This window comes from Poecilia formosa, unplaced genomic scaffold (assembly GCF_000485575.1).
Source record: "Poecilia formosa unplaced genomic scaffold, Poecilia_formosa-5.1.2 Scaffold235, whole genome shotgun sequence".
NCBI classification, from domain to species: domain Eukaryota; kingdom Metazoa; phylum Chordata; class Actinopteri; order Cyprinodontiformes; family Poeciliidae; genus Poecilia; species Poecilia formosa.
In genome coordinates, this window is record NW_006800174.1 from 282,163 (window position 1) to 309,282 (window position 27,120).

General features: G+C 37.0%; 1 protein-coding gene across 2 annotated transcripts; it reads right to left on the reverse strand.

Annotated features, from left to right (window-relative positions):
* Window positions 1-386: 386 nt before the first annotated feature.
* On the reverse strand, window positions 387-24,276 carry enpp2l (ectonucleotide pyrophosphatase/phosphodiesterase 2-like). 2 transcript variants are annotated; one of them, XM_007569035.2, is made up of 25 exons: window positions 23,966-24,276; window positions 20,961-21,063; window positions 20,475-20,624; window positions 19,731-19,856; window positions 19,583-19,643; window positions 18,526-18,623; window positions 18,305-18,384; window positions 17,949-18,068; window positions 17,477-17,532; window positions 17,306-17,371; window positions 16,690-16,762; window positions 16,492-16,600; window positions 16,143-16,268; window positions 16,038-16,069; window positions 15,558-15,685; window positions 15,264-15,342; window positions 14,912-14,999; window positions 14,380-14,552; window positions 14,185-14,245; window positions 13,226-13,365; window positions 11,367-11,508; window positions 11,151-11,228; window positions 8,970-9,102; window positions 8,325-8,478; window positions 387-2,148 (listed from the first exon to the last, which is right to left on the reverse strand). In XM_007569035.2, exons 1-25 carry the CDS (start codon window positions 23,984-23,986, stop codon window positions 1,978-1,980), a joined length of 2,568 nt encoding a protein of 855 aa, XP_007569097.1. In that variant the 5' UTR covers window positions 23,987-24,276; the 3' UTR covers window positions 387-1,977. The 2 variants fall into 2 exon arrangements, with proteins under 2 accessions (XP_007569097.1, XP_016535661.1); XM_016680175.1 differs by having other exon boundaries at window positions 23,961-24,276.
* Window positions 24,277-27,120: the final 2,844 nt, after the last annotated feature.

Genomic DNA, 27,120 nt, shown 5'->3' on the forward strand with positions numbered 1-27,120 from the left:
AGACAAGTGCTTTGATGCTTAAAATCTTTTACTGCTTGGGTCAAAGACTAAGCAGTCTTTATTCTCAGACGGTAAGAATCTGAACTCTGCAAGACACCACTGAACCTCTGTTTAGATAAAAGCCAAACATTGGTTACACTAAAGTTTTTTAAAAGTTGCCTGATGCTTCGCAACCGAACATCTGAGTTTGAGTTATCTTCATCCTGACCAAGACAATTTTACCGTTATATTCTTTAAACTGATGTGGATGGTGTGATGCTTCGTAGAGTAACGTGCATGCAAAAGAATTTGAAAAATAAAAATAAAATCACAAATTTGACTGAAGTGGTGAGGTGGTTTCATTTATTCTGTTGTGTGAAGTCTAATCCAAAGGATTTATATATATATTTTTAAATCCCAGCATATCCTTCCATAACATAAGCACTAATGTTATTTTGGAAGAAAAAACATTTTTTATTTCTATCTATTCTAATGCTAAATGGAGTTGCGTTGTTCCACTGAATTAGTTATATTTCACCCTCTGGCTATTATTGTCATAGTGCAAAAAACACTAAAATAAACTATTTAAGAAAAAAAAAGAAATACAACAGAAGTGGGGAAGAAAATTTGGGTGAAAATGAAATTAACAGAATGGTGTTTTTCTTTTAACAATGCACTGTAAAAAACATTTGGTCACAAATAGTGTTGGTCCTGTTAGTGCATATTATTATCTTAAATTATGCAAAAATGTATCATTTTGTAACCCAACCAAGAGAAAAGATCCACAAAAGCAACGTTTTTTCTATGATCAGAGTTCTTTTCCAACCCAAAGCTAGACATGTTAAGTATGTACAGTAAGGGATATTTTGATATCTTGATTAATTTTGTATGTGATGATGGGGACAAAAATGTGTTTATGCAAGTTAAACACAAAGAAAAACATATCAGTTGATACTGAAACTTGCAGTTTCAGTTTCAGCCAGGCTACATTATGAGATTAGCTACTTTTTGAATTATGTGTATGAACTTCTAGCATTCCTTAAGTGTTATAAACGAGGTGGCCATTGTTTTTTGTTTTTTTTTATGGATTTGCATATGTTAATTGAATAGTATTTTTACAAGAAGTCACTAGCTTTGGCTAACACAAAGTCTTGGGAAGTGTTTTTATCTAAGATACTGCATGTCCTCACTGCTGATAGCCGGATATTTTTAATCATACACAGATCACAGGGTTAGACATGTCTTACTATTATCAAACACCATAATTTTTGTCTGCAACTCCATATTTACCACACAAAATGCATATTTGATAACATCTATTTTGCTGCTTAGCTTAGCTTATCTTTACTCACACCTTGCCACCTTCAGCTTCAGATTTCATGAGAACAGTGAATAATATTCAAAAGTGATATGACACACAACTTTAAGCTATGTGCTCCAAAAAGAAATTCCCCATATTTATAAAGGATTGTTTTAACCCACTGCTAATTTTCCGAATTTGGTTTAGCTTGGTTCTGCAAACACTAATACTCTGCTTCAGAATTTCATATACATATTTTTTATTTCACTTTCCAGTTTGTTATTTCAGGTTAATTTTTCCATTAAACTTGCTATGATCTACAGATTTTTAAAACAAAAACTATTAAATATTTTCTAATATTTGCATGCAATTGGCGTTCATTTGGAATATTAGGTAAAGATTATTTATACTTGCAGAGTTACACTGTTATAGTGCTTTATGTATACAAGAGAATATAGCTATATTAATAAAATCTGCATCTCTGCTCGAGCTGCTTCCCTGATTTTTTTAAATGGTATTCAATAATCCTACCAAAGTTCTTTTACATTGTTTTAATTTTCAAAAATGTATTCCCCTGTGAAAACTCTTCCTAGATGGGTCCTTTGGAGCAAAATTTATCTATAAAATTTCCAGCAAGCATGGAGACATAATACATGGCTTTCATGACATCCTGTGCATCTGCATCTTTATCTGTCTGTCTAGTCATCACTCTCGAAGGTGTTCAAGTAGGTTTTAAGGCTCAAGGTGCTGATGTAGGTGAGGTTAGTGGATCTGTACATGTCCAGGCCCGTCAAGATCTCCACATCTCGAACCCGGGCCGTATGGTGCTTCAACAGGTCTTCAACCCACTGGGACTCATCCTCAGCACTCTGCGAACACAAGCGGGAAAACGGTTATTAACTGTCGATACCAACATACCCTAAGGACAAACTTAGATTTCATTGGAAAGGAATTTTTCAGAACATGTCTAATAGTCCTGACTAATATGGACAAAACAATTTCCCAGAATTACAAAATTGTCCTTGACCCAAACACACCCAACGTTCATCAGAAACAAGCTGTCGTGGTTTCTGACGAATAATTATGCACATAAAATTACCTGGAACAATTAGATACCTGGAACAAGCAGATACAAAGTCCAGAACTCTTGGTCCAGAAATAGGGGACTAAAGGTCAACAAGATGTTCAATCATTATCATAGTCAAGATGATGGAAAGCACTGTTTTTCCCAACTCAGCATCTTTCTTGTATATTTGGTAATTTCCAAATATACAAGATAATCTCAGGCTTCTGTGGAGAAGCACAGCTTGGCAGAGCTTGGAGCTCTGCCTGAGCTCTCAAAACAGTTTTTGTATTCACTTTAAGAAGCCCAAACTCGATCTACTTAGGAGACGTGACATTTAAGAATTGGCTCAGACTCCACATTCAGTTGCCAGCCTCTGTTAATACTCCCTACTTTGCTCCATAACTTCAATATGAATCACAGTTTTCATGTCAATGCTCCGCTCTTGACTTTATGTGAGTCACTTCATACATATTAATGCACATCGCTCACCATTTTGATCAAAAGATAAAAAGAAAAAAAAAACAGACATAATACCATAATTATTCAGGAAAACACTTTACACAAGCATCAAACGTATTTAGCCTTTTCGTGTTGAGTAACAGTCACTGCTGGCATTATACTTAAGGTTGGTTTGGTTGCATCGACCCTTCATCCTTATTTGGCCTATTATATAATCAGTTAAAAGACAATTTTTCTTGTTCGTAAAAAAAAATGCACATTGGATGAAATAATGTTATCTTATCTGAAATAGTATTCCAGATAAGTTTAGATAACTACTTCTATTAAATAACTGATGCCCTCGAGACATAAGTTCTTTGAAATCATTCTGTGTTATTTGGCATTTAATACTTGGCAACTCATTATTGCTGTGATGCCAACATTCGTGACACAACTTCAATTTAGAGTTGTTGCTTTTGTCGATGCCAACAGAGAAGATGAGTTCTGGTGTATTAATTATAAAGATACATTGTATTATTTTGGTTATATGAGAGTGTACCTGAGAAACATAAATCGTTTGCCCACAATAACACACCAAAGCTGGATAGACAGTTAGTATAAGTGCAATATTCCCACTGAACTATCTAAACAGAACCCAGCTTCTAAAGAAAAACGCAAGGCATGTTAGACACCACCACACAAATGTACATATAAATAGACGGCATTGATCTGTTTTGCAGGAATGATAATCAGTACCAGATCTATGTTTATCTCGTTGTGAGTGGCTTACAGGAAATCTTCATCTAGGATTCTGAGCTATAATCAGACTCATAGAAGAAAAAATACTGTCAAATGATTCTCAAACTACCCACTTAATTCTATATTTATTGCCTTAATTTATTCAGAAAAAAAATATCTATAAACTATTTTTTAGGTAAATGTTGCCTGGAAGTGCCTGTAACTGAAAGTGGTATTGGTAACATAAATTACATTTAACATACTTTACTTTTCTCTGTTAAAGTATGCTAAAGTAAAGTAACATACTTTAAAATATAGCTGTCTTTGAAAATACATTAAAACTTATCTTTTAATTGTAAAATACATAGCTGTATTTCATTTAAGAGGGATAGATGACAAAATATTTATTCTATATTGTGAGAGTAACAATTTACAAATTGTCAAGCGAGGTGCTTTTTTTGTATGGAAGGAGTTTCTAAATAAGCAAAGAAAATAAAGACTAATCTCTAGAAGCTGTGAAATCACTCTGCAATTACATCAAAACTCGTCTTCAGTTACGTACAGGTGTGTTCAACATTGGACCAAATCGTTTCACTTTCTGCAACATTAATGAAACTTTGTGGTTAAACAGCTAGAACAATCAGTAGTCCACATTCCAAAATATTGCATCATCAAGAACAAACAAATACCAAATGTCTCTTCCGTGTTTGTCTTACCCTCGGTTTTTTGGTGTTTAAAAAGATGCCCACCTCCTATAACCAAAGATTAGTAATCACTGGAAGTGCAATCATACCTTTTCCCATGTTTCACAAGGCAATACGAGACATGATATGAGTTCACAAGAACAAGATACACCAAGGTTTTAATATCGCTTAAAAAAACTTAAAAGATTCAACTTATGCTGCAAAAAGACCTTTATTGTGCATTTTTATTGATTTTTGCAATGCCCATCCATCCATCCATCCATCCATCCATCCATCCATCCATCCATCCATCCATCCATCCATCCATCCATCCATCTTATATGCTTATCCCTAGAGTGGTCATGAGGAGTCCTGGTGTCCATCTCCAGTTGTCAAAAGGGCAGAGGCAAAGTCAGCATAACTTCTCCATTTGCCCTTTCCAGCTCGTTTTCACTTCCTTATAATGTAAATTCAGTGTAAGCTACAGTTGCCAATCCACTTCCTTATTCTAAAGGTTGCTGTTGAGGCTATAAATGTGTAGGTGTAAGTGTACATCCAGGGGTCGTCGAACATTCAGAGAACCAAAAAAAATTCTCACCCACAGCTATACTATTTCAGGGTTGTGGTGGGTGATGTGACACACAAGGTCTGACAGTAAAATACATAACTATATGAATCCTTTTCTTTGGTATTTCTTCATGTGGATGATGTTGCAAGTAAAATAAAGTGCTTGGCTTCACTGGAAGTCATGTCAGGGGCCTCAGAAGACATATGTCTTCTGACAGAGAAAACAATCTGCAGAAGGTGGACTGAATTCCTCAGAATGTTGTTAAAGTTAAAGTAACATGTTTCTTTAGTGACAAAGTATGTGAAAAACTAAAAAAATCCTTGAGCTATTTTCACTTCTTGATAGAAAAAGGGCTCAAGGGGTATTTTCTAATAAAATCAATTTAAAATCTGACTCACAAACTCAATTTCTTTATGTTTTGTCAGATTCAAAGTTCACCAGCAATGAAATGTAAAGGTTGTGATTTCATTTTTCCTTTACATCCTGAAAATGATCATTTAAAAATAGCCTACATGTTTAAAGTTCAGACTAAATTTTTACATACACTGTATAAAATTACACATAACCATTTTTTCCCATCACTATATGACAATCAATCAGACTAAACAAACTGTTCACCATTCACTAGCTATTTTTAAAAAGGGATTCTTCTGTTCAGAGAGCCCTTTCAGCCTACGTTGGTACAAGACATATTTCACTGAGGATCAAGCTGTTTTACTTTTCTGGCGTTTGGTTGTATATTTCCCACCAAAACTTATTCATCTCTGGGAAACAGACCCAATTTCCTTCATGGATGAAATAATGTCTGGACATTCCCAGGGTGCCCAGTCATCACATCACGTAACTGTATTGAACACTTAATCATTGTCTCATTCATACAGTCACATCACATAACTGTATTGAACACTTAACCATTGTCTCATTCATACAGTCACATCACATAACTGTATTGAACACTTAATCATTGTCTCATTAGTTAGCTAGAAAATGTAGCCACAGACAAACCATAGCTGTGAAAAACCACAGTTCCCTTCCTGACACATTGGTGTCATTTAGTTTTTATAGTTTGATTAATTGAAAGTCGTCTTTCTTACAGTATATGTGAGCATCTGGTTTCAACTATCAGTCTGTATTATTGTTAGCAGATGTTCAATTATCCAGTCCCTCTTTAACATCTAACATCTGACAGAACAAGTTAACAAATAGCAGTACTACCTCACAACTCGGATAATATTTTAAATACATTTAGAATTTATATTGATTATATTTTTATATTTGCTGTATTGAAAAATTTTGATATTTGTTTAGGTTCTTGTTCTTTTTCTTCTCTTGGCCTCCATGCCACCTCCTCTGTCCATGAAGTGCAATCCAGTTTAATTGCCAATAACAGAGCATATCTTTGTGGAGTTTAAGTTTATACATTTGGCTAAACCAGCACAGTTTAAGATTAAAGTCACTACCATAAATACATTCTTGAAGGAAAAGTTGTTTACAACATTAAACAGGTTGTAATGTCAAAATGAAACAGCAAGTTAAAATTAAAGTCTAAATATGATTAAAGGTAAAGATGAAACCAGACGACGATGACTAAGATGTTAGTCTACCTCTCCTCACTGGGGGAGTCAAGTGGGTTATTTCTATATGAATGTCACAGAGTATAACGAAGAAAATGCAATATTACGATATTACGAGATTGCATTATAACAATATTATTTTTTCTTCTTCTGTCTCTTTTTTTTTTTTTTTTTTTTTTTTTTTGCTTGTTTGGGTTTTTCTTTTTTGAAAGTTTTCCTCTTTTTACATCCAAACAAAATTTGAAGTGTTTATATGCGGTCACAAAGTTCTCCTGGTCTGCAAAGGATTTGATTCTAGGTCTTTGTTTTGCAACATTTGAACAGGGAACAGTGCGTTTAAAAGGAAAGTGCATCACCTACAGAAATGTTAAGCACCACAGAAACCAGGAAAGACTTTTGAAAACAAAAGATTACCCAACTTATGTGAACTCTAATACAACGTCATTACTATGAGTCACACTTTTTATCGTACCACTAACAGTAACTTTTGTTTAAGAAATTCTATCTGAGCATCTAACTGAAGAAATTGTTTCTAAGTGAAGTCATCAGGATAAGGGAAAAACAAGACTGTGATTTTCTCTCTCCTTACAATATCCTGCTTGGACCGGTTCCACATTTTGTCACATCACCACCACTAACTTCCCCGTGTGTACTTGAAATTTCATAACATTCCCACCAACACAAAGAAGTGCATAATTGTGAGGTGCAACAAAAACAGAATATGGTTCTAATACATTTTGGAAGAAGGAACTCTGGTCCCCAAAGAACAAAACAGAACTTCTTGAAAATGCTGCATGTAGCAGAAAACTTCCTGCAAATCACCCTTGACACACCAGGCCCACTGAGAAACATGATGGTAGCAGCATCATGTTGTATGCATGCTTTTCCTCACCAGTGGCCGTGAAGTCGGTTAATTAATGGGAAGATGGCGCTGGCTTAATGCAGACAATTGTGAATGGAAACTTGCTACATGGTTCAAAACATATAAGAAACTGCAGGAGTTACTGGATTAGAATGGAATAAACTGACAACAATTCAATTCAGACCATGCGATGTGTTGATATAGATTTTAACCACACTTAAGTAACAGCACCAAAAAAACTAACAGAAAAGAAAGTCAGTTTGGACCATAATTTATTTCTGTTGACAGAGCAACTTTAAAAGAAATGAGGAATTTTTGTGCCAAATGTAGCTTATCTGTGCGGTTTCTTTCACATGATAATCAGGTTGGGATGCTTCTGGAGCACATGATATATTAACTCATTGGCAGTAAAGCGCTGATAATGCATCTGTCAAAAGTGACCAACTCTGACCTCACAATGTCAGCAACAACTATTAAATCACATGGCATAGACTCAGCAACATTTGTCATAAACAATAAGATAATACTCACATATTGACCCTGTAGATGACAATGCAAATGTTTTTTTGTAAAAATTCAGCTTTTGTGGGGTTAAGAATAGTTTTTGAGTTTGGCAGAATGCGTCAGTGCTACATGTAAGGCAGCATCAAGGTCACACAGCATGCATAAAAATGAAGTGTCTGCATAAACAGAAACAAGCAGAGACTAGTTAAATCCTGGATTAAAAAAAAAAAAAAGTGACATAATTCCACAACGCTACTGGTTTTGCACAAAGAGCTAGATGGGAGAGTTAAAGGGATGGCAATTGTTGGGATCAAACATCAAGTGAATCAACATATGAATCACAGTTTCTGTTAATTTAATATGAACCTGAGTAAACTTATTGAACTCTGCTAAAGCTGTACAAACCCATGAAATTTCCCACAGTTTGAACACATTTTTTTTAGCATATTTTTAAGTAAGCCTTGATTCCATAAAGCATCAAAAATAATAAATTTTGGTAAACTTGTGCAATACTCGTGTTGATTTTGTTCATTTTAACCTGTCAACAAGCAAAGCAAACACATGTAGTACACGGGCCAATGCTGTCACCTGCTGGCGTTGTTTTGAACTTACATTGCAGGTTTCACTGTTGTCTGGCCTGTGAGGAAGGATGAAGGAAAACACCTTGAGAGCCCCATCACACTCATCCACCGTCTGGTTCATCTCCTGGCAGCTCGTCACAATCGTGTAGAAGTGGGTAGGAATGAGGGGTGAATTCGCTGAAGATCTTAAGAAAAAAACAAACACAAAGTCAGATTACAGGTTGTAAAATTTGGACTTTTTTTGTTTATCTATTTTGAACCTATGGTCTCAAAACAAAGCGTATCTTACTTTGCGGTTATTAAATAGACACATATTCATTCAATCTGCTTGAAACTGAAAGCGTTTTTAGGAATATAAAGGCTAAATCTGGGATGATTCATTACAGATCATCCCAGATCCTTGTATTTCAGTTCAAATTTGCATGATGTCTTCCTTTTTTGTTGGTGTTTTAGTTATTCTCATTTTACTCATAAGTCTTGATCCTCTCTTAATTTCTTTCTTATTAATCTGTAAGTTATAACTGACTTTTTGAATTAGAAATCTTCTTATTCTTTATATGCTTTTGTATTCTGTAATTATTATTTTTTTCCTCCCAAATTGGCAAACTTTCCCAATTTCATCCTTCTCAAACAGGATGTTTGTCACCACATGTAGGAGCTGCTGTTAAAAACATACTCTTTAATCTGCGCTGTGGTGTCTCGAAGGCCGTCGTAGTTATAGTCGAAGATGGGCCCAGAGAGAACATTAATGCCATTGTTTTCTTCACTGTAACGTCTCAACAGCGTCCCCTGGAGGTAGCTCCATATTCCTGTATGCACACAAAAAAAATGAAAGCGAAAACAACTTACCATGTGTTTAGAAATCAACCTTCATGTTGAACAGAAGAGTTTTATTAAAATCTGCTTTTTCGAAATTTAGCAAAGTGAAGTGGGTAGAGTAGTGGTAATGAGTAGCATCACTTTACTCGACATAATCATCTTCAAATAAAAGCAACAACCCACATCTGGTAAAAGTGAAATGCAGTTCTTTCATGGTTAACTAGTGAAATGTGTCTTTTGTTTACAGAATGATCCATGGAGCCACTTGTTCCTCACTTGTATTGATCAAACATCTTGCAGCATCGACCATCTAAGTGTTTCAAAACCACAGCCGTCATAAAACCTCACCCAAGAATTAATGGCTACACATTGCAACATCGAATCTGCAATTTGTCAACTGTACGAAAAGACACAACCTGAAAAGACTGCAAATGAGGGGCTGAGTATTTACAACTTCACATGGTGGAAGCTCTGAAATGTAATCTTTCGGAACAGTTTTGCAGTGTAACTCCAAAACCATTACACCCCCACTGACCCAACACACACACACACACACTCACACACTCAGATCCGATGACAGTAATACATGATCTGTCTGCATAAGGCAGGATTTCAGATAGAGTCAGTGTTTAGTCTGATAACTGCTTTCTCCCCACATAAACAACGGGTATCAGCCTGTCCTCACTCAGACTTCATGTCACCAATTTTCTTTCTGTTTTATGTGACGCCACTAAATCTCACCTAAATGACGAGTAAAAAAAAAGAAAAACATTTTACTGCCCTGATGAAGAATCAACGCACCCCTCCACACAAACAGACCTGATGTCTATAATAAATTATTTGCGGCTGAACTGGACAGTGGATGAAAGACAGAGGCTGTGTTGTGTCCTGATAAGTCCTCTCTCTCTTCATAAACAATGGGTATCAGTATGTCCTGACTCAGACCTGATGTCAGCGCCTTTCTGTCCTCTGCCTCATGTGATACCAATGAATGTCACTGATGCAAAGGAAAGGAGGAGACTCAAACCCACCAAGCCTTAAAAAGGAAAAACAACATTTCCTTTGTCAAACTCAGCAATTCAGATTGCACTGAATTTGATACATGCATTTCCTCTGTTACACAATTAGGTAGAGGCCTACATCTCTTATTTTTTCCTAATTATTATTATCACTATTAATGAATGTCCACTTTTTTTTTCCTTTTATCATAACAGATTGACGTCCACTGCACCTAACAGTCCCTGCCTTTATTTTATGTCAATCTCAGTATCACCTGACCAAAGGCACACACTCCCAGAATCCCAATGGCGTTTTGCATACAGCATATGGTGGAAAATTAAACGTGGGTTCTCATCCAGCCTTGATAGTCCCAGTTCCAGTGTTAAATTTTTACTGATTTCACTACTGATAGTGTGGTGGAAAATTACTACAAGTTAACATCTGCTGATCATGTCATATGAAATGCTTGTGAACTCTCATCAAAACAACCTGTTTGGGCTGCACACACAAGGTTGGGAGTTGTTTTCCTGCAGCTGCAAGGGAACCAGACCGTCTCTCCCATGTTTTGAATTCCTTACCTTGGTATAAAACTCATGTCTTGTCTCTGCCTGCCAGAGATTTTCACCCAGACCTGCTTCATTATTGTTTGTCCTACAAGCTCTCTGTATTGTGCACAATATATGAATAAACCTGATGGAGTGATTTCACCTGACAGTACCTGGTAAAACAGTTTCTTTCCACAACAGTAGATATGGGCAGGTTTTGGAACTGTCCTCCTATCATTCCCATTTTGAAAAGTCGTTACAAGACATGTGACAAAGTACATGAAAAATCCCAATTTTCTTTCCTAAACATCTTTCTTGTTTTTTTTTTGTTTTTTTGTTTTGTTTTTACAGAACTTTTATAGTTATGTAGGCTGTTAAAACTAGAAATCATGTGAGATTCTAAGCATATAACACATAATAACCACATTTTGTTTCTTGCTGCAATCAAAAGTGCTACATTAAATCTTATTTTTCACTTTAAGGCTCTAACTTACTCTTGAAAGCGGGGTACATGGGAACGGTGTTGGTGATGAGCGAAGAATCATATCTTGACTCTGGAGATGTTGCTAGTTCTGTTGACATAAAACATTTTTAGAATAGTTTAATATATTGTTGCTCACTGAATGCTTGTATTTTAAATAACCCCCCGTAATTGCAATGAAGGAGTTGAAAAATCTAATGAGTATGCACCATATAACATGGAGTTTTACCTGGAGGAAAGAGGAAGCCATAAGTGAGGTGGTTGTTCTGGTTGTACGTTGTGCAGCTCTGACTGTGAACTGAAGAAACTCTTGGGTCAGCTCGGATACAGTTAACAGAAGGAGAAACATCCGGTATGGGAGTCAAATCCTCCTGTTAAAAAAACGACACTAAGTAAGAGAGAGAAATACAAGAGGGAGTCATCTCCAAATTGATGGGGAGCCTAAAGAAAACTAAAAGCAGACAAGGGCAGTGAAAAAGCAACCAGTTACTTCTGGATTCATGCCCCAGTCTTTTTAGAGGCATTTGTGTGTGAAAGTGTGTATTTCAGCATGACCAAGGAGTGAGCAGATGTTTCCTGTAAACCTGCAACACGTCTGCATAAACATGAGGGAAACACGTGTCCGCTGTGTCAGTTCACTGTGGTAGGAGTTCATGATTACATTTATGCGACCTCCATGTTCTGCTATGACTCAAGCATGATGTCAGTCATAAAAACAGATGCAATGTGTTATTACTACACACTAATTTGTTTTTTTATAACGCAGCATAATTGGATGAAAAGAGATAAAAGCTGGATAAAGAGGTGCACAGAGCACAACTGCAATGTACTCAAAACTAATTTGTTTTTTTTTTGTTTTTTTCATTTTAAGAGAAAATGTGTCAAAAGGGCCAATCATTCTCACAATCTTTTAGTTTTAAGGTAATAAACCCAGTAGCAATAATAGATCATTTTTATTTAGTTGTTTCTCCTCTTGCCCATCTAGACACGATACAGACCTACATCAATATGACAACACAGGTTTTGCCTCCTAACGTGGCACAATCTGTGTCTAATTTGAAAAGAAAGAAAACTGATAGAAAGCATCTAAACATTCTGTTCACAATAGCCATCAAAGCTAAATGGCCTCCAAACAGAATTATGACAATGTTATAGTTGCATTTGTTTTTAAACAAGTAAATGTGAAATTGTCCAGGTAATGTGCAATTATCACAATAGCAATTTGTGCATCAAAAATTGCAAAGGACATGGAAATAACTGCAAAAGACTATTTAGAATTGATTTTTAGGCTGAACAATGGTATATTTGTCACATTAGATGTCAACTAAATAATTCATCTCTTTAATTCTATAGTCATATTTAATCAACTAAGATATTATTGATTTTTAATTTTTGCGTGAAACTGAAACATGGAATAATTATACTGGTGACTAGTGTTTTCAAACCTCTAGCTCTATTAGTTATAAGGCTTTTCAACTTAAAGGTAATGAAACCATGACATTTTAGACTGGAACATTACATCAAGCTAATGAAAAAGGTAGTTTAACAGAAATGTGGTTTGAAAAATCTGCTTAATTTCTGCTTCGTAGGCATTTACAAAAAATATTTAATCTGATGAAGGTCAGCTTGTCCCCTAATAACAAATTTAAATGCACCACTTGTTTAGTCCTGTTGTATAAAAACTTTGCAGAAACTGTCAAAAACACACAAAAATGCCCAACACAAGTCATTTTTCTAAAAACATTTCTTGGTTTGTAGTTAGAAAAAAAAAAAAAACACTATGGTGGTTCTTAAGAGCTGCAGTTAGCAGATCCCGTACACGAGGGGAGAGGGGGAAGACTAGTAAAAGATGTTTTTAATGCTGTCAGCTTTATCATGGTCAGTTTCATTTGTCATGCTATCGCCTCATAGATCAGAAATCTGTCACAAATCTCTAATCAGTAACTTCGGTTGACAGCTTCCATCTGCACACAACATGGGATATTTATCGAGGTTGTAAAGAACTTTTATGAGCCACAGAGTGCTATGCAGTCTGTGTGTGTGTGTGTGTGGGGGTGTGTGTGTGTGAGAGTGTGTGTGTGCGTGTACCTGTCGGGGTAGTGTGTATGCTGTCCAGAGTGGCATGGCCAGCTCTTTGCTGTATCCACTGATAAATTCCACATGATGAAGTAGACTGTATTGAGTACTGAACATCACTGCTGGGCGACCAAATGGAAGATGGGTGGTGTCTAAAAATATAAAAACATAAAACTACATCACAGATGTTTGGTTAAATTATAAATCATAATTTGTTCACTTAATTATCGGAATAATCAATTCCTGATACCTTAGGTGGTCTTGGGGAAAAAACAAAAATCTACAGTCAAGTATTTACTAACTCTAAGGTCTGTGCCCTGGGGGCAACCTGGAGGCTAACCAGGTAACTCACTGACTGACTGCATGAGGCAGGGCACAAAGTCCATCCACCAGCACATTTCCATTCTATCTTCTATTTATTTCTGTATTTTCAGGTAATGCTGGGGACAATTTCTTGTGTAACATGTCTCAGTCATCTTGACTTGACGGCCATCGAGGAATCCGAAGACATCCTGAAACTTTGCAAGATCAAAGCAAGTCAGGGAAGGATTTCATAGATGTGCTGATGAAAGGTTGGGCAACAAATCCCCAAACATTGTGCAAGAAATTGACGGCATGAATGTTTTCTGCTCCCTATCGTGCGGTGGAATATTGTCATTTTCGTAATGGAACATATGCTGATGTTGCACAGGAAAAAAAAGTGCAATCATAGATCATTTCAACACTGTAAAAATATGAGGGTATGGCAAGTATGAGGTACAGTGGTGAAAACATTTTTTTTTCTTATCACTAATCAATATAGTTTTTGCTGGAAATATTGTTAGACATTCATGGCTAAATTTAAATATCCCAGTATTTACTTATTTTTTTTTATTTTTTTCCCTTTACTTTGTGACAATAACACATGTCATAACATTCTCCGCTGTTCCACAAGGAATATTTTCATAACTGTCAGAAGTTAGGAAACTCACTGTAACCGTAGGTGCCATCTGGTGCAGGGGTAAAGGTTTCAATTATCTCCTCCACCTTGTTCTGGACGGGGAAGGAAAGAACAGGCACATGGAAACTCATTTTAAAAGTACTGATTACCTGAATTGTGACTGCTTTTCACTTAGTTATCTATTAATTTATTCTTTTATCTTTTCTTTCCAAAGTCCTCTCCTAACCTCATCCTCACAGCTGCACCCCAGGTCTTGAATCATTGCGTGGTTGGAGTCAGACGCCGGTGATGGAGGTGTGACTTCCTCTGGCATGGTGGGCAGGAAGGGCGGATCCTTCAGCATGTCATTGAGGCTACCATGTGTCCCATTGTTAGGAGCTGGCTCCAACCCCAACAAGTCTGTCATCAGAGACAAATACAAGGACTAGAAGATTTGGTAAGTGGATGAAAGTGTTCACCTGATGCTTATATTTAAGAATGCAAGTTTCTTGTTAAATCTAAAATAAGAATCAAATAATTATCATGCAAAATTATTTATGATGCATGTTGTCATATTTTCTAAAGTGCTACACATCAACCAATCAGAGATGAATATACTGTTGTACCTAACAAAGTACTAATGAAAAGATCAAAATAACAGCTCAGTTGTTGTGTCTCTTACAAAGGGTTTCTATCACTTAACTTATTAACAGTGAAACAGTGAAACACAGTTAAGTTCTAGTTCAATCCTCTTTATTAAGGGGGAAATGTGTTCTTACCACACATGACGTTGTATAGTTCTATATTGTCAAACTCTGGGACACGTTTCTGGAACTTGAAACTTGGTCCATGGCCAATAAAGATTGTCTGCATACAAGGAGAGAAAGCCTGAATCACAAAAGTGCACTCCTCAAAAATGGGAAATATGATTTATTTGGTTTTATTTAGATCTGTAGTTTTAATCTGAGCTTTAAACACAGGCACATGTTGAATTTCTAGGCCAATCTCTCTCCAATTCTGCCATCTCTCTCACAGTGACCTGTGACTTCATTTCATCCCGTGATCAAACATTCTACCTAACATCTTTATGAGTGTTGTGTAAAATGGAGAAAAAGTATAAAACTTCATTACCCTCATGCTTGTTATCTTGTTGTCAAAGCCATGGTCACCAAAGAAACCGCACCGAGATCTTGGTTTTTCTGGCAGTTTCCTGAAAAACATTTTTTTTTTTTTCTGTACTGAAAATCAGTGCCATAAAGCAAAACTGATTTATATAAATTTACAGAGAACACAGAATGAAATTTAGTATTTGATATTCAAGATGTTACAAGATCTTTGATTCGAATGTTAAATCTGGTACAAAGTCTCCAGTTTTTGGAGCTTTAATATCTTCCTACATTGCAGTATAACTTTGTGTCAGGTTACTTAGCAATGTGCCATTTCCGCTCCATCAAAAGCTGGACATCCTCGATCCTGCGGTTGTTGGCGTAGTGAAGCCTCTTGGGTAAATGGTGCTTCAGGTATGGTCTAAAGTGCTGAGTAGGCATTTTACACTGAAACAGAAAGCCTGCTGTTGAACATCTTGAACCTATTTTTCCTCAGTAAATGCTTATTTACTGAGCATCATCCTTTTGTTCAATATGTGACGCAAAACCAGGAACAAACTCATCAGGTTTGGGGTCTTTTGAAAACTCTGATGGTTGCTTATTCCCTCATCTTTTTAGTAGTCTGCCAACATTCAAATGGCCATGTCCTCTTATTTTTATTTTATCTATACGCGATTTACATCACTGGAAAGCTTAAAATCCACACTTCCAGAATCTGTAAATACCCCGAGGGAGACTTGCTCCTGGTTTTATCGTGGCCAGTCACAGATGCTTCGAACTCTTATGTCGTCATACTTACAGTAAGGTTTCCAACCACAACCTTTGGGTCATCTGAAAAAAGAAAAAATGATTTTATTTTTTAAAAATTTATATCTATACTTATTTCCAATCATTCTCATCTTACATGTGGTGGATTTAGGGTTACGGGGGCGAATTCTACCAATGGAGCCCGGGATGAGCATGATATCGTCGAGATTTAGAGGGTAGTTGCTGAGAAACTCTGTCCTGTCACAATGGGCCTCTTCCATACCTGTCAGAAACATTAAGTCACATGTATGTATTTGGTGTTACTAATAAATCATTGAAGTTCATTACAAATAAAATAATAAACTGAGAAATTGCTTTACTTCTTGGATTTAAAAAAATCTAATCAAAGTCTCTTGTAAATTTTTTGAAATGTACAACCAAATTTAATTTGTGTTATGTCCGCTTTTAAACAATAACAACAAAATCAGAAGGAGGTCAGGGAGTACCGTGATCGCCTACAATGATGACATTGACACATCGGTGCAGATTCATCTGCTTCAGTCCGTTCATTAGTTGACCAATGATGTTGTCAATTTCCCTCAAAGGGTTGTCCAGCTGAGGACCAAAAACATGATTAAACCGTTTGAGAAAAAAAAAAAAAAAAGTCTTATTTCAGAGACACTTTTTGAATCTTTCTTTCGTACCTCACTGCTGAGTGGTCCAAAGCGATGGCCAAAGGTATCCGGCTGCTCGGAGTGGACTGCATAAACATAGGGCCTAAAGAATAACACAATTACTCATTTTGTTTCATTGGAAATTATCTTTGATATGAGGCCATTTTGTGTTCAGTAAGACAAGAAAAGTCCTTCGCCAAACTTGTTTGAAAGCCTGAGTTCCTTTCATCTTTCCCAGCTGATTGCATGTGATTTATCATGCCTTATTGATTTTTAAGAGGATTTTCAATGCTAAATTACAAAAAAATGTTGAACTAGAACTAGTTTTTGTTGTGGCACCCAAAAACAAAACCACTCCAAAGTCATTCAGCTTTTCCACATACTTGACTGTAAGGAATGCTTGATGTCAAAGAACCAACCTTGATTTTTGAAGAGGTTTAAAAGGGGTACATCCTTCTGCATCTAGAAACTAGTTTTATTTTTTTTTTTTTTTTCTGGCTGAGATTGCAACGCTTAAAGTTTACGGAAGAGGTAAACAAGTAAAACTGTCAATCACCATAAATATGAGGCTTTAGTAAATATAATTTGAAAATGAATAAAATGTTGTACTCAATTACACAAACTTCTGAAGAAGAGTTGAAAATACCTCTCTTGATCTGAAAGTGTCAGCCAATGGAGAATTGTCAAAATCCTTCTTTCTAGAGGAATCACCCTGGAAAAATCAACAGATTGAAGAAGTTAAACTATTTTAGGGAAATAGTATTTAAATAAACAGTGATTTTTGAAACAATTCAAAAACATTTTTGTACTAATGTACCAAGGCCAGAAGAACGTTCCTGCTTTCACTCCTTGTTTCTCTGCTGTAATCCAGATCTGCAAAATACAAGATGGCAAAAACACAATATTCCACTCACACAAGGAAATTGTAACATGAGCAGATACATGGCAAAAATGTATGCAACCACTGTTTGGAGAATCTGGTGACTGGTAAATCACCCAACTGGTGAACCCAACATTGTTAGCACTTTAGTCGGGCAGACTCTTCTGACCAAAGAGGCATCCGCTGAAATATTGTGCAAAACACCAGTTTTGCACAATATTGTGCAAATCTGATGTTGCATCATTTTGCAATGATGCAAAAACAGTGTAGTTTTTGCATCATTGCAATAACTGCACTGTCATCTACAAACATGGTGGTGTAATAATCAACATATCATTATTGTTGATGTGGAGATATTTGGGCAGCACTTTGCCTGAAGCAAACTAACTAGTATGTGAGCGGTACTCACTGGCTGTCCACCCCACCAGCGATGGTTTAATTTTTCTCTTGTGCGTAGGCTGAAGGTGGCATTGAACACTGGGTCATGCATGGTGTTTCCCACAATTCCATGGGACTCTGGGTACAGACCCTGCAGATAAACCCCACAGTGTTATGTCAGTGCAGGCAAAAATCAGGCCTGTACCAATGTCACAACATGAACAGACCATAAAAGTAAACTGGACAGAAACAAACATACAGTATGTTTGTACTTAGCTTTCAAACATAAAGGTATTCATTAACAGCCTGGCTTTAGTATCCATTCCACAAGAGTTTTGCAAAGTAGAAATTCAAACAGTTTACTTAGCATTATGGAACATCGCTTACTGTGGCTAGGGTGTATAAATTTGGAAATGTCTTTGATGGATAGACGGGTCGCATGTACGGAGGTGACACACCACATGATCCTGAAACAAAACAAATGATTTGCTTTGGGAAAAAGACAGGAAAACCAATTCTACAAGAAAGTTGTTCCCAATATGGAAAATTAAAACAAAGACACATTTTCTCTCCCAGAAACATGCAGAAAGAGTAGAATAGAAGCATACTGAGTTTATGTAAGTTAGGGATGACATATTTGCTCTTCTTCATGTAGGACGCTCTGAACCCATCAACAGACAGCATGATGAGAGGAGGACGGACGAAACTGTAAAGTACAAAAATAAAAAAAATGAAAAATGGCAGTTTTTCTGTAAGGCCTCACCTTGAACACACTGCTTTCTTGTTCGACAGAATAGAAAGTAAGAAAAAAAAAACAAGCCAAACACCTTGTTAAGGTGCTGGCTGAAGCTAGTAAGACAGTGTCAACATGTACTGTGACTCTGGTCCCTGTATCAACATGAGCTGAAAGGCCACTCAGAAAGGAAGAGGCCTTTACTAAGCTAGATTTAAGTAAATGCCATCAAGATGATTTGTGTGAGTTGGCTCTTTGTGCTGCTTTGCTCATCAGTGGTCTTTGCCTCAAAACCAAAATATGGACGGTGTCTTTCTTCTTATCTATGTCTCATTTTAGCTTCCTGTGGAAGTCTGGCCAAAGAGCAGGGATAGCTTTTAATTTTAAGAGTTGAGTTGCTTTGAATGGAAGCAGTTATTTTTGTCCTCCTCTTTAACCAGCTCAGAACTGAGTATATTTGAACTGAGTATCTCTCCATCGATGCTGTGTGTTGTAGCCCGAATAAAATAAGAATGTTTTTAAAATTACTTTTCAGATTTCTTAGCATGCACTGCCTAAATATAAGCAAGTCTTTATTTTAATGTTCATGTGTGTTGCCCAGATGCCCAAACCACAAACATTGACGTACTCTTGATTTGATTTTATCCTCAGGTCAGAAAAAGTCTTAACTTGAAGACTTTTGTTTTGGACTCTAACTTCAACGAACATCAGGAAGCCTGAACTAAATCTTAGCCCCAGCTGCACATTATTATACCACACCCATTGCAATTAAGTCAATATAATATTTTTTTCATAAACCTTATGAATTACAAATATTGTGCTTGTATTAAATAACATTGTTGTCTCAGTGTCAACTTATAGAAGAACACTTTCTGACCAGGTCAACATCTCCCGACCTGTTCAGTGTAATATATCCAGCATATGAATTTTACCCTGCAGGACATTCAGGACTCTTGATCTCTTCACAGCTGTCCTCCAACCATGAAGTCTCATCTGAAAGAAATGACAAGCTTTTAATTGTTCTGAATCAGGAATAAATTAAATCCTGTTTTTCGAGCAAAAATTTTAAATTATACATACCGCTGCATGTGGATTTGTAGTTAGAACAGCAGTCTCCATTTTCTAAGCAATCATCAGAACAGTGGCAGGCATGGTCTTCATTCCTCTCCTCCCCACAGCGATCAGGTGTACACTCAAACCCCCCCGCTAAGAGAGGAAGCCAAATTAATCACCAATCAACCATTTTATTTCTTAATTTAAAAACCTCCCTCTGCCTCATTGGCTGTAACGATTCCAAAATAGAGTAGAAATAGATTGCATGGTGAAAAATTTGACCCAATGAACCAATGTCTTTTTGTTAAAGGGGAAAAGAAGAGACCTCAGCTACTGGTTGCATCAGATTAAAAATGTATGTCAATATTACAGCCAAAACTACTTGTTGAAGTCAGGATGGATCCATACATTTATGTTATGTCAAATTCTGACATTTCCATAGGCGTTGGAGCTGAATTTCAGATTTTTAGACCAGAAAATATTTATCCTTTTTGTTACTGTTAAATTTGAATAGTGGCCGTAGTTTCATGTTCTTAACTAACAGGTGCAGCTTTCGGTGTGATCTTCTGCTGCTGCAGCCCATCTCCTTCAAGGTACATTGTGTTGTGCTTACAAATGGCATTTTGAATACCTTAATCCAAAATGTATTGTTTTCTGTACTATTTCTACACATAGCTGTACCTAATAAAGTGGCTGGTCAGTGTATCTTTGGATTAAGGAAAAACAACAAGGAGGGGTGAGAGTGGATGTGTAATTGTGAGTAATACTGACCTGTTTTCAGGCAGTGAGCATCGAAGTCCGAGCAGCAGCTGAGGTAAGTTTTACACAGATTGTCACATCTGCATCCTGGAGGATCTGCCACCTCCAACTCAAAGCACCTCCCTTTACAGGATCCTGCTGTGCTGACCCACTCTGACACAACTGTAAGGGATAGAGAGTCAAAATGAGAAACAACAGCTGACATCCTAGTCATCAGAAAATTGTGTTAGCTCATCTGAACTATTTACTGAAATTATTTCCAAATATCCACGAGTGATGTTTTTACTTTGTTCATTTTCCTGAGTAATGAGCAGAAGAGCTAGAAATGCTGCTTAAAATGAATAAATACCATCTGTTCAAAGAGCAAATTGATTGATAAGAGAACTGAAATTAGTTGTGCCGTGATAAAATTAAGAATATCAAATCAAAAAATTTGGTTAATGAAAGTATAACCTTGAAGATAGTGGGAGAGAGAGCGAGGGAAACATCTGTTCTTACGTTTAGTGACAGGTGATGTGTTGTCTCCGTCTCCAGGTCGTGTGGCTTCAAATATGTGAGCTCTGCTGACATCCGTCCCCCAAAGACAGAACACCAACACGATCTGCAAGAAGCACAAATTCTTATATTTCTTTTCAGTCTGCGTTATTTTACGTTAAGACATTATCTCTTCATCATTATGCCTGTTACTGAGTGAGTAGTGGCCTAGTTGCATAATGATTTGTGGAAGCTTTCCTCACAACATTTGAACCAATTGTGAGGATTATGAAGTTCTGCACCCTTTTGAAGGCATTACATTTTATAAACAAAACAACATATGTCCCAATTTTGGTCTTACATTACAGACCAAAGCATTAGCGGTAACATCAAACAGTGAAAGTCTTGGTTTAACTTTCTTTTTTTTTTTTTTTGCAACAAAATTAGCATGATTATAGTCTATTATCAATTTTTACTAAAATTATCAGATATTTGTGTTTGTGTTGCTTAGACTAAGTTTTTGAAAGAAACTTCCTCATGCAAGCTGAGATTTGTTTTGTTTTTCTTACTATTGCTCTAAAGTTGTGACTTTTGCAAATGTTCTCAACAACTCAACTTGAACTTGCTACTAAAGCCCTGGATGGTAACATGGCCTTAATTTGCTTTGTGGAAAGTGTGCAGGTTCTTATCTAACTAATCCTTGCAAAACAGACTTTTTTTTCTTATTTATTTATTAATTTATTGATTAATTTATTGCTAGGTCTCTCTAAATGAGATTTTGATTGGAAGCCATTTTCACAAACTTCTAAAATGGCCTATTTGGAAACTGTGTTTGGATCAGTTTTCAGAGAGATCTTAAACACCTCAGCTTCCCCTTAGCAGTCAGTGATGCTGACATAGTAACTGAGCAAGTTCAGATTTTCAGAAGCTACAACTTGGTACTCACATAATCTGTTTTAAAAACTTTCCTCAGGATGAATCAGTCCAGTGGTCCAGCAACATGCTGGACACAATGAACACTCTCAGTTCAGGAACTAAGACACAATGATACAGTTACGGATTCAGTGATGCGGAATCACAGCTTGAACACATTTTCTTGGGAAATGTGTTACAGATGCATCTCCAGGCGGTTTCCAACTAAAATCCTATTGGGCAAGAACATTTATTTTATTAAGAACCATTATCTTTTTCCATTACAGAACCCTGACTTTCTTTAAATCCATTGTTCTCAAGCAATGGTACAAGTACCACTTCTACTGCTATGTAATTAAAAACAAACAAACTGTGATGCAGCCCAAAAATCTATTAAAGAACACTGGGCTTTTCTTCATCACAAAATACCCAAAAGAAAAGTGGAGAAGAAAAACATCCAAAACTCTCAGCAAAAACTGAGGTGGACAACAGAATAACCAGGAACATGTGCTTATCTGAGTTCCCGGTTCAAGTTGAAAAAACATGTGGGATTTGTGAGTATTTTTCTGATCAGTGACCAGACTAACTATGATAAGTAAAACAGATTGAAACAGTAAATTTTAATGGCCTTTTATGAGTTCAAAACCTCTAACAATGTGATGACTGGAGGACATTGTACAGTATGGTATTTGCAAACAGTTTTTGATATAGATATCGACAGATGTTTTTATATAGATGAGGGCTACGTTGGGTTTTTAGGTCAGCATTGCTGAGAAATCCAAGTTCTGTTGCAAAACTTGCAACAGAACTTGGAGCAATAGCCGTACTAGGTAGTTATAGAGGTGACACTTGTAAGACGTTTGAGAAATCACAGTTTTTAATCAGTTGTTTCAACATTTCACAACTTCTGACTCACAAACAGCAATTCAACTAAACAGACAAATACACGCTTCTGTCAGGCTGCCCCAGCGCAGCTGTGGCTATAATGTAGTACCTTATCACCATCTGTGTGACTGTGTGCGTGAACGTGTGAATGACTGAATGTAGTGTGGAAGGCTCTGGGGTCCTCTGGCCTTGATAAAGCGCTGCACAAGTACAGGCCATATAAAGACAGCTCAGGCATAATCAACAGCCAGTATGTAACTTGTATCTTTTTCGCTCTCTTCTTTTCTATTTTTTTATACCTGTGGAGCAGGAGACTGTGTGTTCAATGAAGTTTGAATCGAGTTGATTTGAATTGAGTATCTATTTATGGTTATTGCTTTATTGCTTTATAGCATTAACATGCTTCACCATCATCATCATCATGGTTATTTATTTTAATTACTGAAAAGCATCTCAAGACCTAGTTGACTGTGACCCCAACTTTAGGAAACACTGCATAAAATGTTTGTGAATCTTGCAGGCTGACTGATGAAATGACATTTAAGACATAGATGCTACAATTAATATAGGCTACATCCTATTAAATAAATAAATAAAAAAAACAAATACATAAAATAAATTAAGAAAAAACAACCACACGGCAATTAAAAAGTGAACTTCTATACCTGTTTAATTTTAAAAGGCCATAAAAACTTTTTTTTATGACACATACAGTTAGGTTGCTAGTTAATTATTACAATTACTGCATTAATAATATGAATTAAATGTTTCATCCGGATCAAACCCACGCTGTGGTACACGGAAAGGAGGTCACCCACAGTCTAACCATTAACCTACAGCTTGTGTTTACCTTTAACTCCCCCAGGTAAACACATCTGTGTAGTTGCTGACATGAAGCAACACTGAAGCAATCCATCACCGTCACACTTCTTGCTCAGCTTGAGTCAGAACAACAGCAGCCAGTCATCCCTGCTCCATAATTCATATTCATCCAAGGAGGGATTATGTAATTTGTCCCTTCTGCTGAAGCAAAGCCTGAAAATGTTTCAAATGTTTCTGATGTGAGGCAGTAAAGAGCAGGCAGGTCGATATGTCAATTCTCCAACAGCGCTATCTCTGTTTTGGGGCGGTTGTTGTGCAGGGGGGAGCTGGGAAACCTTCGGACATGCACATGAGAACTACAACACAGCGATATGGGACTCAAACACAAAACTGTGACAGTCTTACCGTACCAAATTTCCCAGCAGCATCATGTTCCGAACGGCGGATCCACCTTGGCATTCCAGAAAACCCCCCAAAAAAACTCAGAAATCCGTTCCCAGCGTCCTTTAGAGGATCCTCGGTGCACCTCTGCAGATCGATGGAGCAGAGCGCAGGGGTCCGGCTCTTTCTCTCTCCCCCGTTGTTTGCCTTTGCTCAGCCTCTGCCTCTCTCGGTATTGGGCCAATAAGCATGAAGTAATGGTGACAGCTGCGCTTTGGTACAAGAGTGCGTCAGGTCGGACAGACGCTCCGGAGTCCAACACAGTCGGCAGCACTGAGCAGATCACACAGGGAGAGGGGGAAAGAGAGGCACTCACAGGGAAAGGGACGGTTTGTGTAATCTCCCTTCGATTGCTTTCAGGCTGAAATAATGGAAAAAAGAACGAAGCTTTGACCTTTTGCACAATTTTAGTAACATCATTAGAGCAAAAACAATAAGATCAACAAGTACAGGCCATTTGATGGAGAAAGTCTTTTATGACAAAACCAACGTTCTCCCTAATAGTGCATTGTAAAGTTCCAAAGAAAAGTTAACAAAACCACAAATTGAGTTTAGATTTACACCAACATATCTGATGCCAGGCAGTGCATCCAACTGATATTCCCAAATGTTTGTATTTGTGTTGAGGTCATAATAAATGGCCTGTGTGCAGCACTTTATCTAAGCCAGAGGACTCCAAAGCGCTTTCCACTGCATTCAGTCATTCTCACATTCACATGCTAATGGTGGGAACTACATTGAAGCCACAGTTTGGGACAGTCTAACAGAAGAGAGGCTGCCATGCACCGTGTGCACCATGCACAGGCCCTCTGACCGCCACCAAAAGGCATCAAGGCATGTGACAGACAGAGCGTCGGGTCGTCAGTGATCCAACCCAGCAACACACCAGTTACAAGACAAACTCCTACCTCTGTTGCCTCAGTCATACAGATATAAAGTCTGTCAATCAGGGGAGATGGTCAAACTAATCACTTTCCTTATTTCAGTCTACACCCTTGTAACAAAAACAAAAGCTTGACTGTGGATACAGTCACTCATGTGATCAACAAACAACCTGCGAGGCAACATTTAACAAAATACCAGTGCATATCTGAGCCTGTATGTACAATGGCAACATGGATTTGAGGAACTGTGTAACAAAATCAAACTCAAGCAACCAGAACTTTTTTTTTTCCTTCTTAGCAAAATATTGGTGGCAGTTGTGATTCTTTCCAGAGATCAGCCGTTACCCCAGTTAAGATACACAGTTCTCCGTTTTTAATTGTACTGCAAACCGAACCCTAAAGCAAACATTATACACCAAACCCAATTAATAACCATGGATGCAACGTTGGTTCGTTTAACCCACATTTTAGCAAGCAGAATGTGGACAGTGTGAAACCTAAGTTTGGCTGGGCATTTTATATAGTCAGGTTTCACGTTTTATTTTAGGCCTGGTAACATGATATTTCTGTTCAATAAAAATTTATTTTTCTTCACAAGACCCTGTACATTATATAACAGCAAATATTAGATTTTCTTACAGATATAGTAACATTTAAGGAACAAATAGAGAACAACATTTTCTAACTGCAAGGACACAGGAGGCTCTAACAGAAGCCTCATGTGTGCTGATTTCAACATCAGTGGTTTTTGCATTGACGTCAACGTCCCTTATTAGAAATGGAAAATATGAATAAGTCAAATCAGGGCAAGGACAATTTAATTAACTTCAGAGGCAGACATCTATATGCTGCAATGAGTAAATAGCATGCACTTTGACAAAGAAGTAAACATCTTTTTATTTTTGCCTTCAAGTAATGTGTCAACTGCTTTTATTGAAATATTTTGTTTAACAAGGTTTTTTTTACCAATAGTTGGTTGCAAATACTTCCAAAGATGGTTTTTTTCAAAGTTAATCGTCATACATTGGAAATTTACCTGCTTTTTGATTTCTAGGGTTAAAGCATATAAAGAGTCTTTGCGTTACACTTCTGTTCTCAGCACGGCTTTAAAAACACACAAGGGCTTTTGATGTGTTTGAAAAGCTCTGCTTTCACTGACGGCCTGCTCTCTGCTGGGAACGATTTGTTCACTGGGGGGAACGAATCTTTGCTCTTTGAAAGTGATCTGTACATCCATCACCACAGGGGGAAGAAAATCCTCATATTACGAAGACCACACACATGCCTAACCAGTCACATATGCATGGGCATGAACGCGTACAGAGGCAAGCCAAAGGAACTCTAAACACACAAAGATTTTTATACATTAACTCAAATATGCTGCCTCTGAGGCAGTGGCTTTGATTTGAAAATTGATGCCAAAGAACAATAACCTACACACCAGCAGCCCCCCCAGCACAGATTACAATCAACAAGCTTACTGGCCAGCATGCTCGTATGACCTGAGGGCATGTTGAGAAAGTAATCCCGGGAGGAAGGAAGTCTGCAGCTCGAGTTTCAATGCACCTGGACTGTGACCATGTTGAAGAAATTGTCAAGTGAGTCTTGAACAGGTACATCAACGGACTGGTGAAAACAATCACACTCTTTGGGTTAATCTTTTTTATATTTATCTATTTATTACATCATCTTAATAAATTTGGAATTTAAAAAAACCTGAGTGGTGTCACAAAAAAACTGTGTACTGCTTATGCTTTGTTTACTGTGGACATGTATGAATGTGTAGCTTGGTTTTATAAGCAGACACTTTGCGCATGGTGATCAGTTTTCTTGTTAAAACACTGAAAATAAAATTACATATTCGCTATGTGTACATTTGACTTGTTTTGTAAGTGCTTTATTCACGAACTAATACATCAAACTGGCTCTTCAAGAATAAGAAAAAGTCAAATCTACACACCATGTGATACAGAGTAAACAACATTAAGATTTAGTTATGTAACCCTGTTATGGGGTTAGGGTTATTGTGTCCATTAAGAAATGGACACAATATACTATTTTGCATATGTTTTATGTGAAATAGCTCTACGTGACAAATACAGAAATATACCCATTCAAAAATCCAAAATAAATGCACTCTTTGCCACCATTTGGAATATACACACCACTACAGTTTAATGGTCATCTAGACAAAAATTACCCAAAAAAACATGCATTAAGCATTTTAACATGTTGCAGGT